Raw genomic sequence first — 15,500 nt, 5'->3', positions numbered from 1 at the left:
TCTCCTTTGCCAATGGTTGTTTTAGAATTTAACAGACTAACTCAAAGTTCTGGAAGGAGAGAGTAAAGGGAAAAGAAAAACAAATAAACAAGTACTTACCAAAACTCTAAAGAAGTAAAGATACTCTGCCGCTCCTGAGTAATTTCCACACTCATATTGGAATTTTGCATATCTGTAGAGTGTATCTAAATACTCTTGCCTAAACTGGGAGGAGAAAAAGCTTTTATAGTTAAGTTGTGAAATTCCACTCCTTTAACTCTTTTAGATGCACCATTAAGTCTAAAAAGTTTCCCTAAAATTGCCACCAATATTACTACGATCAGAAAAGTATGTATGTATGTATGTATGTATGTATGTGTGCATGCGTGTGACTTTAATATTCAGCTTTGTTCTCCTAGAGGTTTGAATTGTGCTGATAGCCACTGGATTGCAAAAGAAACTCTGACTCCAACTGCAATGTTCTCTATTGAGCAAACAAAGCAGTTTTAATTCACTTCTAGTGCTGCCTTCACTTATTTATAAGCAAAAGCCATGAGGGAAAAAAAAAATCCTGAGTTAGACATGTAGCACATGCATATAATTCTAGACCCGGAAGAGAAGCAGGAGGATCACCACAAATTTGCAGACAGTTTGACCTTCATAGCAAGATCCTACCTCAAAAATCTAACAGGGTCCTAGGGGCTCAGGAAGGGGAAGAAACACAAAGGGGAGATCCCATACCCTCTACGTTTTAGTTTTCTGTTGGCACTAACACGAGTTATTATTATACAGGGATTCACAAAAAGACAAACACTGTGAGGACTTATTATCAAAAGAGGATTATAAACTATCACCACTGAATTATTAAAAAAAGCTACACTAAAAACCACCCCAGTTGTAGTATTTAGTAAGTTAATCTAAGAATCACAATCTTACACCACACTATTTGTGCACAGCATTGGTCTCTAATGAGCTTTTTCAGAACATGACCATTTCTTACTTACCCCATGCTTGTCTGCCAGGTAGTCAAATAGCATCCGACCATCCCTTAATATGGAAAAGTGAGCATTATTATGTGTTATGGGCTACAGAGCACTATGTGCAGCTCTAAATGAACATCCAAAAAGTCACCTTAAGTCTCTTAATACTTAAATAGAAATATAACTCTAGAATTAAGACAAACAGCACATGTCAAATGTGATCTAAGAAATAAATACAAATGTGAAATTTTACTTTCATTATTTCTTAAATTCTGACTGAAGACCAAACTTAGATGATACCTATGTCACAAGTGACAAACCACACCCAATCAGTACCTATATCCAGCTGCCAAATAGTCCAACTTAACTTTCTTTTTGTGGGTTTTGGGTTTTTTTTTTGTTTTTTTTGGGGGGGGAGCTTCTGGGGGGCTTTTTTGGTTTTGATTTGTTTTTTTGAGGCACGGTTTTCCTGTGTAACCTTGGCTGTTCTGGACTTGCTTTGTAGACCAAGCTGGCCTTGAACTCACTGAGATCTGACTGCTTCTGCCTCAGTGACTGCTGGGATTAAAGGTGTTGGCCACCACACCCAGCTCCAACGTAATCTTAAGTTAGTTTTACATTAACTGAAGATCCTGACAGACTAGTTCTTGTCAAACATCTGGATTATCTCAACCTTCACTTTCTGGATACTGATATGGGGCCCTTTGTATTCCTACAAGTAAACCAACAGTCTAGGAGATATATGCATAGCACACAGAAAGATGGCGGCGCTTTCACCTTTGAACACAGCTTTGTATCTGAGTGCCTGCATATGCATATATGTAATAGAACACATGTCTGAGTTAGGGTTTTATTGCTGGGAAGAGACACGATGACCACGGCAACTCTTATAAAGGACAGCATTTAACTGGGGCTGTATGAGTTTCAGAGGTTTGGTCCATTATCATCATGGCGGGAAGCATGCAGTGTGCAGGCAGAGGTGGTGCTGGAGGAGGAGCTGGGAGTTCTACATCTGGATCCACAGGCAGCAGAAGGGGATGTCATACTAGGCCTGGCTTGAGCATATGAGACTTCACAGCCCACGCCCAGTGACATAGTCCCTCCAACAAGGCCACACCTACTACAACACAGCCTCGGCCCCAAGAAGTGCCACTCCCTATGGGGCTAGCATTCAAGCACATGAGACTATGGCAGCCATTCCTATTTAAACCACCACAGCACAGCAGGTGCATGGCACATGGTAGCATGGCAGAGTAACCAGGTAACGATTGCAGCTTTTCTAATACTATCAGGTAACACTTTCCTAAATCACAAGTAAAAACTTAGAGCCAATCTCCTAAAAATTTACGTTGAACATGTATTCTAGAAACTAACAGCATGCAAGAAAATCACTAAGAATTGAACATGTAGTCTAATAATTAACAGCATGGAAGGAAATCACTAAGAATTTCTGAAGTGAATGCACTGGTACCTAAGAAGACATATTACAACAGTAACATTCAGTTTTAGCACATTTACTTTTAAACATTTCTAGTAACTCTAAAGGCTCCAATGTGTTAAGTAAGGTTAAGGCAACATGTCTTATTGGGAAACCAAACAAGAAAGTGTTTCCAGCAAAAAGAAATTAGAAATAAAATAATCTTCGCTGGGATGACTACATACACTGAAAAGATATAGGAGAACGTAAGTGGTAAGTGAGTTCAGGTTTCTCCTTCAGAAAGCAACCCAAGCAATCTAGGCATTCAGCGGGAATACTCTGAGCTGGCTGACTCCTGGGGAGGAGTAAAGGCAAAGGCACGAGATGCTGAGCAGTATTCTGACCTCTACACTTCCTTGGTGCAAGCAGCATCCCTCTAATTTTGACACTCAGCATCACCAGCTATTGCCAAATGTCTTCTTAGAAGGGAAGACAACATGGAACTGCCACGGCATGATAAGGTATGAATAACTGGCTTTAAAGTTTCCTTTAAAACAAATTAGATTGGGGACTGGGGAGGTGGCTCAGCTGTTAAGAACAGGCACTGCTCTTGCAGAGGACCTGTGCTCAATCCCAAGTCTCCATTTGGTGGCTCACAACTATCTGTAACTCCAGGTCCAAGGAATCTGACACCCCTCTTCTGACCGCCAAACATGGTAGCCATGTATGTACATAAACATACGCAGGCAAAACACTCATACATGTTAACATTTGTTGTTATGGAATTCTATCCCTTAAAAATAAGGATAAGGGAAAATAAACAAATGAAGCAATCACATAAGTCATGAACTTTCACCACAGGGTTCAGGTTTAACTCTTGCTATTAGTCTAGGAAAGAGAACTTCTAGACTCCAAATTAGCAGGTTACCTGGTCGACTGCATCTGCCTTGTAGTTTCTGGATCTTCAAACATCTTCACAATTGGTTCTGTTTCTGCCTGGAGCTGTTTCAGCTGGGCAACAACTGTGGTTCTTTTTTCTCTCAAAGCTAATGAAAAACATTGAGTACTAGAAAGTTAAGCCACACTGCTCTATGAGACTGTCTAGAGCAGTTTCCTTAATTTAAACTATCCACACATACTTATTCCTCATAGTTCCATTCACACGCCAGGAAGCACCAACTCAACAACTTCCCCAAATTCACAGTTTCCTTTTGCCAGAGCCACAAAGGCATATAAAGGAAGAGGGATTCACCCACCTACTGTAGAAGGGAAAGCAGCAGGGGTAGGTGGTGGTAAAAGAAAGTAGGAGGGAAATGGTCACTTGTGAACTGGCTTTCCATGACTTTGTACCAAGTATCCTTCTGCTTGTTCCTACTTAATCACTGATTGACTATCACTACACTATTAGGTTTGTATATTATTACTATGTAGACTGGAATTTAATCTAGTCAAGGATTTTTTTTTTTTACTATAGCTGTAAACCCACAAACTAAATTCCATAGATTCTCACCACCCCCAAAAGAACCTCACACATACTCTATGCTGCAAATTATCTCAGATTAGTCCGTGACTTATAGGCATTGCACTTGTGGTGGTATGAACTTATATTCCAGCCAAGTAGGACGCTGAGATAAAAACAGGCAAGAGTCAAACTGGAGAGGTAGCTCAGTGGTTAAAAGCACTTGCTACTCTTACAGAGGAGCTCACTTTAATTCCTAGCCCAGAGTGCTCACAACTATCCAGGATGTGATGTATTTTCTGATCTTCTAGGGTACCATGCACATACATGGTGTACAAACATACAGGCAGATGAACATTCAAACACATAAAATAACTCTTAAAAAACAAACACAAAAATCAAAACCTTTCACTTGCATCACAAACTAATTTTAAATAGTTACTGCCTATAAATTTAAAAAGGCTACATTGACTTTAACAATGTCTACATTTGTATCACAGTGAGAGCTTCCTTTTCCACAAGTGGATATGGTTTTTACTATAAGTTTCATTTTCTTTATAATTATTTTCTGTGTGAATGATGAGGATTAGCTGTGTGAATATAGGGGTTGGTTTTCTCTCCCACTGTGGGTTCCAAGGAGCAAATTCAGGTCACAAGGCACTTGTAGCAAGTGCTTTACTTTGAGCCTTCTCGTACAACACAGGCTGCCCTTTCCTTTCCCTAAGCATTTCTCTACAAATCTCTGTGCTTAAGGCATATGTTCATAATCAAAGAACCAAAAACTTCTAAGTTCAGATCCAAAAGAAAAGAGGGAACCTGTTACCAAACTCTGAGAAAAAGCAATTTTAAGCAAAGTCAAGAGCACTTTGCTATAGCTAGAATTTGTTATATGTGGGGGAGGGGATATTATAATTGTTATGCTTTTTCTTGGAAGCATGGCATTATGTAGCTCTAGTAGGCTTGGAACTTGCCATGCATACCAGTCTGTCTTTAAACTCAGACTCATTGCCTATGCCTTTAAGGTTTTGGGATTAGAGCCGTGTACCACCACACCCAGCCTATAATACTTCAGGGACCATCTTTCTGTTCTTTTCAAGAAACATCTACAACACTGAGCCAGTTTGGGAACCACTCTTCTAGTAGCTCTCTAACCTCAGGAGTTTCTAATCAAATATATCTGGGTTGTGGGCCAAAATATGCATTTCTATAGACTTCTCCAGAGTGAATTGGTGATCCAGCTCTTAAGGGACCACACCTAGAGAAATGACTTATAGAAGACAGAAAACTTGCAGCACCCTCGGACATCTGCAAGCCTACAGGCTGTAACACAACTTTGCCACCACACCCTCCGGCCTGAAGGTATGTGGCGATTATGTTTAAAGTAGATTCTCATCTTCCACCAGGAGAAAACTAAAACTCATCTTAGAATCCTTAACCTTGCTATGTCTTTCCACCCAATGATTTTAAGAACATTTCAACAACATTAAGCCTGTGGCTACAGATCTCTCACATATCACAAAGCATACATTTTCAGCTCTAGTCAAGCCTTAGTTCTAACAATAAAACTTACCATGAGGGATGTCATCAGAATAAAGGTTTTTGTAGACATCCATAGCAAAGTCTACCATATTGGTATCACTAAGAAGATCCAATTTTCCTTGTAATAATTCTTTTTCATTATATATCTGCAAGAGAAAAATTACTTTAACAACTATATTTAAATTCTTCAGTTTACTTAGAAACATACTTCATGAAACACTATTTTAAAAATGTCTGTGTGTGTATGGACTGGTGAATTGGTTCAGTGTATGTGTTTCTGTTTCTGTGTACCGGCTGGTGAGGAGTTGGTCGTGTCTGGGAGAAGGGCGGGGGAGTTGGTGAGTATTAGCACTTGCTGAGAAAGTAAAGATGAAGAGAATTGACTTCACAAAGTTATCCTTTGTTCACTAACCTCCACATGTGTTTGTGGTACCCAGTGCACTCTCAAGTTTTCCACCTCCCCCCAATCCGCCACACACACACAATTTTTATTTAAAAAGCATCACACATCACTAGTAGAGCACTGGTTTAGTGTATGTAAGCTACAGGTTCACCTCCCAGTATCACCTATGTGAGTGTGTCTCACACACACACACACACTCTAAACTTTTTCTAAGAAGGAAAGCAACCAACAGAGCAAGCACTCAATATCCACAAATATTCTGTCTACCCAAAGATTTGAAAACGGGCGTCATTCCCATTTACTTCTGATCTTAACCGTTGTTTTCTCAAGCAATCTTTTATTCTTTCTAGAAAAGTTCTACAATATACACAAGTACCCACCCCTTCTCCACTGCAAAGCAAGTGTCCCTGCTCTTCCCACACCCAGGTAACTAGGAACGCATTTGACCTCCTTCTTGTCCTCCGCATCCACAGGATGCCTACCAACCTCCCTTGATGTGGCCACGCCCTTGCCTTTACACTTTTCTCCTGTAATAATGCCATCATTTATGTGCTTCTCCATCTGTACCTCTCAACTAAAATTAGCACCAATTTTGTACGTCAACAACCTCATGCCAGGTTTTTGCTTTGCAGAGTGTTCTGGAAACACATTAGCTCACAAGGAATAAAGATACATATAGTCACATAAACAGAAAGGCCACTGAAAATATATAAGGAATTTCAGTGGTATTTAGCCAAATAAGACTTATGTTCTGAGTTTAATCTTGCCAAGGAAAGAAAATCTAAAAAGAATCCACAACAAAATATATATCACAGAACCCAAAGTGAATGTTCCAAACTGTACACAATACTCCAACAAAATAGTAAGAAAAAGCAAGTAATCCAACTGAATTGGCTAAAACATCTAATAGTACTTAACAAGATAATCAAATGGACAAAAGGTACGAGAGGATCTCAACTTCCTTAATAAAAAAGGAGGTGCAAATAAAAACTACGATTAAGCCAGGTAGTGGTGGCATATGCCTTTAATTCCAGAACTGGGGAGGCAGAGGCAGGTAGATCTCTTTGAGTTTGAGGCCGGCCTAGTCTACAAGTCGAGTCCAGGAGAAACCCTGTCTTGAAAAACAAACAAATATGATTTTTTTTAAAAAAGGCAAAACAAAACAAAACAAAACAAACCAATAGTAGCAGTGTTGATGTGAATGCAGACTAAGTGGAATATTCACACCCTACTGACCAGAATCACAGGCACACGCCTGTAATCCCAGAACTCAAGGAGACAGAAGCAGGCAGATCTCTGTAAATTAGAGCCTGGCCTACAAAGTCCAGGGCAGCCAGGGGTACACAGAAAATACCACCACCACCACCACCACAAACAATCACTTTAAAAAAAAAAAAGAAAGAAAAGTTTTATCTAGGATTTAAGTTAGTTCATGAAGCCAGGGATGCTGGCATACACTTGTAATCCCAGCACTCAGAGGAAGAAACAGTAGGACCTCTGGGAGTTGGGAGTTCTAGGCCAGTAAGAGATACACAGGGAAACTTGCTTCTAAAACAGGCTTGGAATACAGATCACTGTGGTTAACAGCTTGCCTGTCAGACCAAACACTGGCTTCAATCCCTAGCACTAAACAAATATACATTCCTGATGGTGAATTTCATTTATATGAAAAAAAAATTTTTTTAAAGTTGGGCATGGTGATATGTAAATCCAGCCCTTGGAAAACTGACAGGCAGGTAAGGAGTTCAAGGCCATCCTGGATCAGGCAGAGGCAAGATCTTATCTTAAAGGGAAAAACAAAAAAGCAAAAAACCCCCCAAACCAAAAAAGGGTCAAACAAATCTATCATGTGAAAAGCGCTTACACTGGGAAGCTGGTTTAAAAAACAAAAAACAAAACCTTAAGCGCAGAGGAATTAAGGCAGGGCAAGAATTCTACCTGACCCATGTCCATGCTCAAAACCCCGGGGTCTTCCTTCTGCACTGTTTACCCTGACACTTCACATAAGAATAAACAGTGAAACGCAATTCATTTAACTAACTACTCCACGATTATCATAAGCCTTTATGCAGAACTATTTCAGGTGCTGAGAGAACGTGGAGAACACGTTTCTCTTCTAAAACTTATATTCTCCAATATACTAAAAATGTATCAGTGTTGACAAACATCAGGATCCCAGATTCCATGCTAATTATCTAGCTGTCAGGACTCAAAGCCCTTCTCAAAGTCCTTTTTGCCCATGGACAACAGTAACAGCAGTTGGCCAATACTAGTCTGATATGTACTACTTTTACTTTACAGACATTCACACTGTTACAGTGATGAGATGTCTAAGTTTTATCTTGGATTTTTTAGAACTCTACCTCTCAAAATCTAGGAACTGCCTTCCTCTTAAGGTACTGAAGAAACTTTATTTATTTATTTTTTTTTAATTTATGTGTGCTGGTGTCAGGGCGTCATATCTTGGAGTCAAAGACAGTTGTGAGCTGCCATGTAGTTGCTGGGAATTGAACCCGGGTCCTTTGGAAGAGCAGGCAGTGCTCTTAACCACTGAGCCATCTCTCCAGCCCTGAAGAAACTTTAAAAACGCTGCCCTCCAAGACTTTCCCGCTGAGTCTGTTATTGCCTTATGAATAAACAATTTTACACTTACACATTCTTCCTTTTTGCTTTAAAAACATGAATGTATAAAGAACAAAAATATAAAAAGCTCAGGCCCGTTTCAAAATATCTCTACTACACAAAGCAAGTGAGGGACGTCAATATATTTATTTCTCATGTACTTTTGCTAAAGGACCCTCATTTATCCAGAAAATGAAACAGAAGACACACAAAACGTTTTTTATTTAATCTCTAGTCTACAGACTACAAAAATTGGACACAAAAAGAATACTATGTATGAAGCTCAAGTCTCACGTATCCTGACATTCTTCGGCACTAAGGGTTCCCTAGTAACTACTGTAGTCTACATGCCTTCTGAAAGTTTCCAATAGACCTAAGATCATACCTGTCACATAAACCATAGCTATCTGAAATCTTACATATGTCATCAAAAAAAGTTTTACCAGGCCTAAAAAAAAAATTTTTTTTAATTGCTGTTGAACACACAAAAAAAATCTGCCCCTTGAATCTACAGTTCCCACCTAGATTATAATGTGTCCAGAACACTGAATTCATTAACTTTTCGGGAGAAAATGCAAGCCTTACATTTTATTTACCGTAATTAGTAAAATGCACCAATTTCTCCATAAAGTCAACATATAGCTAAGGCTAATATTTCTAATCCAACCTTTCTTTTCAGTACCCCTGAAGCATGTATTAACATCAAGTCCCAGAACTACATACTTAGTAAGGATATATCATAGAACATTAACGACGAAATCACACATTAAGTCTGAACATCAACACTAGAAAACAAAGTTTACATTGCAGCTCGTAGGGCTGTGCGTTACTCTTGGTCTTTATCCACAGCTGACAACCTATGTTACGTTTCTACGACGTAAAAACTTATCAAAGACCAGGAAATTCACAGTAAAGCACCCACAACTTGATGGAAATTAAAATGCCATATACTACTTTTTAAGTGTACGAGAATCGCGTCATGGGATTCCGCACACAACACAAATCCAAGCCCATGGACTGACTCGGTTTCTAAAAAAGAAAAAAAGAAACTTCCAAGAGCGAGCCGGCCCAAAGCGCCAGGGCTCCCTCTGCACAGCCAGCGCAGCCTCCCCCCAAGTACGGACCTGGTCGCTCGCAGGATCCAGCACGCCAGGCCAGGAAGCAAAGGCCTCGGCGTCGCCAGAGCCCCGCTGTCACCTCACCCCTCCGCACCAGCGAATCCCACCGCCCCGAGCACCCCAAGAGCGCTGCACTACGAGGGGTGCTGCCGTCCCAGGGCCCAGCGGATGTCAGGGCGGCCCGAGCCGGCTTCCGGCTTGCACGTGTGTAGGCCCGGCCGCCGCCTCCCCGCCTCTCCGGGCTCCTCTCTCGTCCCTACACCTTCCTCCCTCTCAAAGCTCCCTCACCTCTTTCACAGAGAGAAACTCAAGAAGCGGAAAGACCAGGTGCCGATCCAGAAAGTGCGCGATGCGAGTAGTCAGGTCGTACTCCGCCATCTTGCCGGAGGAAAGGAGAGTCTGTACGCTAAAACTTTATTGACAGCGCCCAGGAGGAGACAGGAACCGCACTGCGCATGTGCACTCCTGGTCCCGCTGAAGAGCGCTGACGACGACCGCGCGTGCGCGTTGAGGGCCCTCCCTCTGCACGCCTTCTGGGTGGGGCTCAAGCCTTGCGCACAGTCGCTTCTGCTTCCAAATTCTTAGGTGTTCCCTTCTTGTTGTACCAATAAATAAATGCAACTTTCAGGGAGGAAGGAAACCACCAGGAGTTTAGTTTAACATATAGAGTTGATGTAGTTTGGCCTGCTCACTTGACATCTAAGTGGAGAGACTTATTATTAGGTCATGGTACATATTTGAAATGAGAGCTAAGTCAAAGATCAGATCTACAGATATCAATTAACTCTTGCTACCTTACTGATGGAATTGAAAAAAGAAAAAAACCATGAAGCTGCATATAATTGAGCTGTTAGGCGTGTTTGAAAGAGAGATGAGGGAGGTTAAATCTAAGTACTTCACCTCACGGAAGTGGGAGCAATTAAAATTAGGCAAAGAAATTGGAGCACTCGGTAATATACGTGATGGCTATTCATGGTTCTCAACTTGACTATTTCTGCAATTAAATAAACCCCAAGCAGCTGGGTACATCTGTGGGGGACTTTTTTTTTTTCCCTTTTTCTTTTTGGTTTTTTGAGACAGGGTAGCCTTGACTGTCCTGGACTCCTTTTGTAGACAAGGCTGGCCTTCAATTTATAGTGATCCGCCTGCCTCTGCCTCCCAAGTGCTGGGATTAAAGGCGTGCGCCACCACGCCCGGCAAGGGATTTTTTTTCCTAATTAAAGTATTTGAGGTAGGAAGACACACCTTAAATCCGTATCATTTGAGGGCAGCACACCCACCTTTAATCTAGGCCACACCTATCAAGGTAGCCTATCTAAAGACAAAGAAGAAGCTTTTGCTCTTTGCCAGCTTTCCCTAACTCTCCCTGCGAAGTTCATTCCTTCACTGGCTTTACAGCCTACTTCTTCTGCATTCCAGCACACACTGAACAGCAGCTGGGACATCCAGCCTTGTGGATTGAGCAACTACTTTATTATTGGACTTTTCATTGGAAGAGAGCCATTTTTTGAATAGATCTGTAAGCCATCCTAATATATCCTGCTTAAACACACACACACATACTCTGTGTGTGTGTGTGTGTGTGTGTGTGTGTCTATGTCTCTCTCTCTCTCTCTCTCTCTCTCTCTCTCTCTCTCTGTCTCTCTCTCTGTCTCTCTCTCTGTCTCTCTCTCTCTCCTCTCTATAAGTTCTGTCTCTCTAGAAAACCTTAACTAACACAATATAGATGCAGGAGAGAAGAGCCAAAGGAAAGGAGGGACTCAAGTACCAGTTAATTAGTAAAATAGCATTGACAGTTCATGGTGATAACTAAAGCCTACATTCACATTTAAATTGCTCACAACTATTTGGTTATTTAAATATATTTAAATTATTCACAACAACTTTCTCTTATTAATAGTTGATTCTACTCCTTTTTTTCCTGGCACATCCTCTCCTATTGATGACCTTAACATGGACACTTTTAATAAGTTATGGATGAAAAGGAATCCACACATAGTGTGCAAAGGATGAAAGGAGAACAACTCCAACAAAATGTATTTATATATTTTGAAGAACTGTACTAGAAAATAAACGAGTGGTAGATAGGGGATACAAGGAGTGTGTAAACAATGAATTTTGGAATTTTGATAGTACTAGGTACAATACTAAGCTAAATAACTAATGGGAGAATATTATAAGAAGCTAATTGGAATATGAGAGGAACAGAGAGTACCAATAGGCTGATGCCCAGTAGAAATTATCAATGAAATACGACCAATGCACTGGGCGTGGTGACACATGCCTTTAATCCCAGAGGCAGGCGGATCTCTGTGAGTTCAAGGCCGGCCTGGTCTACAAAGCAAGTCCAGGAAAGCCAAGGCTACACAGAGAAACTCTGCCTCCAAAAACCCAAAAAAGAAAAGAAATACAACCAATGGAGAAAACCATGGCTGATAGGTGTGCTGGACCTTGTAACAGACACAGAGGAGAGCTCTAAAGGTGGTTCAGGAAAAGCTTGTACCATAGTAACACACAGACAGGAAAATGAAAAAGTAACCCGAAATAAAGAGCTTGGAAACTTAGCTGAAGACTGGTGTTTCTAGGAGAGGCTGTGCAGGAGGGGAGGGGGGACGGGGAAGGACAAGGGCCAAATTTAGTAGTGAACAATTAGAAATTTATCTTAAGTCTCAAGGAGCCTTAAAACATTTTTTTTGGTATGAAAGAGAATAATAGTCCTATAGTTCAGGAAGGTTAATTCTGACAGTTGTGTGGCTAGTGGGTTGAATGGGTTGATATGTGGACAGTCTATGGAGGCCTTCAAAGCTAGCCTGAGAAACCTTGATTTGACCACATAGGCAACAAGAGCCACTTATTACATTCTTAAAAATGAAAAAGATGGGAAAAAGGTGATATTTTTGTCCCTTAAAATTAGACTGGAGGTGATTTATAAGATATATTAAAGTGGTGACAGATTGGAAACTGTTGATTTGCCTGACTTTTCCGCTGGAATGTTATTTGCTGGTTAGTCAGATACCATTTTAAAAAATAAAGGAAGTTTATTTCTAAATATGGAAAATCTAACTTTATTGATGTGGTCTCTTTCTAGTGTTTTCATAAAAAAGATATTACAGGGAAAGTATAGTTATAGCTTCACCTGGTCCACTCTGGTAGTGTCAGGTGAAAAGTTTATTGGATGCTTAATGAATATTTAATAAATGTTTAATAAATTACTAATGAATATTGAGTGATCATTATACTGAGGTCTTGAGAAGCAAAGAGTAAAAACTAATTCTAGTCCACAAGGAATAGTGTCAAAGGAGTGGCAATTACACAAGGCATAAGCCAGTCATAGCATCCTGTGAGGATACTCTTGTGCACGGTGTTCCTGGGGCTTAGCAGAGGGAAGTAACTCACTGCCAGAGAAAGTCAGGGCTTTGTAGGGAAGTTAACACTTGACCACCTCTACCTGAACAGATAGATGTTCAGGAGGCACACAAGTTTAAGAGGAAGCATATTGTAAATGGAGACTTGAAGAAAATCTTAATAACAGGAGGAACACACACCTTATATCCACTGGTAAGACATTCATCTACATCAGGGCATTATAGCTAAATTGTCCTAAGTCCATGGACTATGCTGATGAATTCTATGATGCAGAATAATTACTTATTTATTGTACATCTGAGGATAGAACTCAGGACCTGGCACATGGAAGGCCTGTCCTTTACCACTGATCTACTTCCCCAATCTGTGAATTTTTGAGGCATGGTTTTGCTGTGAGATTTGGGCTTACCTCCAATTTCAAATCCTTGTGCTTCAGTCTCCCAAGTGCTGAGGTGGTAGATGTGTGTCACCATGCTGGGTCAAGCTGGTGATTCCTAACATTGGTTAGCTGGTGATTCTCTTGATGTCTTTCTTTGCTATGTTCTCTTTTTGTCTCCTGTGAGACTCTGGTCCTGTTTACATGACCACTGTAACATTCTTCCAAATGTCTCTCTTACTTGGGCCTGTCTACCACAGTGTCTGGATAGTTGCCAAATCCCTGTATTGGAACTTGGTCTAATGTGGCAATTTTCAGAGACTGTACCTAACATGGCATTGTTCAGAGATGGAGTCTAATGTGAGGTATTGGGTCATAAGGACACTACCTGTTGTTAAATGAAGAAAATCCCAGACATTCGATTTTACCAATAAAGACCCAGGAACCAGATAGTGGGGTGAAAACCTACTAGCTCAGAGAAGCAAAGAAAGCAGCCAGCTGACCTTCCTACTCAGCTCACATCCCAAAGGAAAAAACCCAAAACCCAAAAGCTAAAAAGCTTGATAGCTCAGTTGACAGCCCAGGGTAGAAAAGGTCAGAAGCAAAAAGCCAAAGAGCTACATCTTCTCCACACTGTCTTAAATACCCTTCTCTCAAAGCCCCTCCTCTCTACTTGTTTCCTGTCAACCAGTTTCTTGCGCCACCTCTTGACCTAGGGTTAACTTTATTAAGTCCTAAGTACAGAAAGTTCTTCAATTAAACGTGTGTGCTCAACCATGAGCCACACCATTATCAACTGTTTACAATAAACAGAAAGTTCTTAGATTAAAGGTGTGAGTAAGGGCTGAACCACATCAAACAAAAAAACAAGGTTTTACAGTTCACACTCTTGGGGTTCACAATGGGATCAAATGTCCTGCCCTGGTGGTTGGGTAATTAATGCAACTGGTACAAGAGTGTATCCCTTATAAAACCATAAGTTGAACCCCCTCCAGCTCAGGTTTACCCTTTTTGTCTTTCTACATGGCCTGGTACAGCACAATGATCTTGGTCTCTCAGCCTTCAGAACCAGAAAGAAATCAATTTCTGTGGGGAGTGTTGAGATAAGCCTTTTGGAGGCCCGTGGAAAATGGCCAGTGAGGCCTCAGCAGCTCACAAGGTTCCTTAAAAGATCCTGATCCACTGCACACCATGTGTTCTACTAGGGACTCACAGCACACTAGTGAAGTCTCAAAATGGATCCAAGGCTAGGCTGCTTCCCCCTTCCTGTCTCCTGAGATGACCTTACCGCACATCACCATATTTCCTTATAGTCACACTTATCTGATTGATTGCTATTGATGCTTAAGGCTAGCATGGGATTGTCTGATTGGCCTTTCACTCATATTAAGACTTACATACTGCACAATAACGTTAGATCTGCACCTTGAGTCTGGTCTCCAGAGTATGATCCCTGGGATTCTGTGTCTCCACTCATTTCCCTTTCATCAGTTCCCGATCCCCACAAATTTCTGTTTATATAAATTACCCAGTCTATGATATTGTGTTATAGTAGCAAAAAAACAGACCAGGCCAATTATTGAATCAAGTACAACCCTGTTTATGAGCTCAGTTGTGCACTCTCCAGGTAGACAGGCTGATACTCTACAACCATTACCTCAGGATGTGAGTGTATTTGGAGATAAAAAGAAATAATTAAGTTAAAACTGTGTTATTGGTGTGGGTTCTGATTTACTATAAATAGATTCCGTATAAAATCCAAAGATTGAGGCACAGACATGTATAGTGGAAAGATGTAAAGACATATATCTATAAACAGAGGAGAGAAGCTTCATAAGAAAGAATCTAAAACACCTGGATATTGGACATTTAGCCTTCAGTATTGTTGACAGAATTAATATCTGTTATATAAACCATGAAATCTGTGATGATTTGACATGGCAGCCTACCAAACTAATGTACCAAGTCACGTCCTATTTTACATACACTTTAACACTCTTATCACACTGCATAAAGAAAGATTCTCCTCCCCATAATCTTATATCTCTCCAACAATAATCTCTGCTCAAACTTCTAACATTACTGTTTCTTCAGTAAAATTCCCTGGACTAAATTACTAAATGTAATTTTTTGAAGTCTGAGATGAAATATGACCTCCCCCATTCTATGTTTTTACATGTGCAAAACATATATAAAGTAATCCTTGCTGCCACTCTCTTTTGAAAACAAAGGTTCATTTTA

The 15,500-nt window shown here is 40.6% G+C and overlaps 1 protein-coding gene across 1 annotated transcript in view; it reads right to left on the bottom strand.

The window, feature by feature from the left end:
• The window catches only part of EIF3E (eukaryotic translation initiation factor 3 subunit E), a 30,584-nt gene extending 20,621 nt beyond the window's left edge, over positions 1 to 9,963 (bottom strand). Inside the window, exons 1-5 of the mRNA XM_084749526.1 lie at positions 9,806 to 9,963; positions 5,406 to 5,520; positions 3,305 to 3,422; positions 984 to 1,026; positions 100 to 204 (exon numbers count right to left, since the gene is read on the bottom strand). Of these exons, the coding sequence (XP_084605652.1) occupies positions 100 to 204; positions 984 to 1,026; positions 3,305 to 3,422; positions 5,406 to 5,520; positions 9,806 to 9,895 (471 nt within the window). The 5' untranslated portion in view covers positions 9,896 to 9,963. The remainder of the gene's footprint in view (positions 1 to 99; positions 205 to 983; positions 1,027 to 3,304; positions 3,423 to 5,405; positions 5,521 to 9,805) is intronic.
• Positions 9,964 to 15,500: the final 5,537 nt, after the last annotated feature.

Source organism: Acomys minous (assembly GCF_964271855.1).
Source record: "Acomys minous genome assembly, chromosome: 12".
Taxonomy (NCBI): Eukaryota; Metazoa; Chordata; class Mammalia; order Rodentia; family Muridae; genus Acomys; species Acomys minous.
The sequence above is the reverse complement of the archived record's forward strand: the minus strand, read 5'-3'. Positions and strand labels throughout refer to the sequence as shown.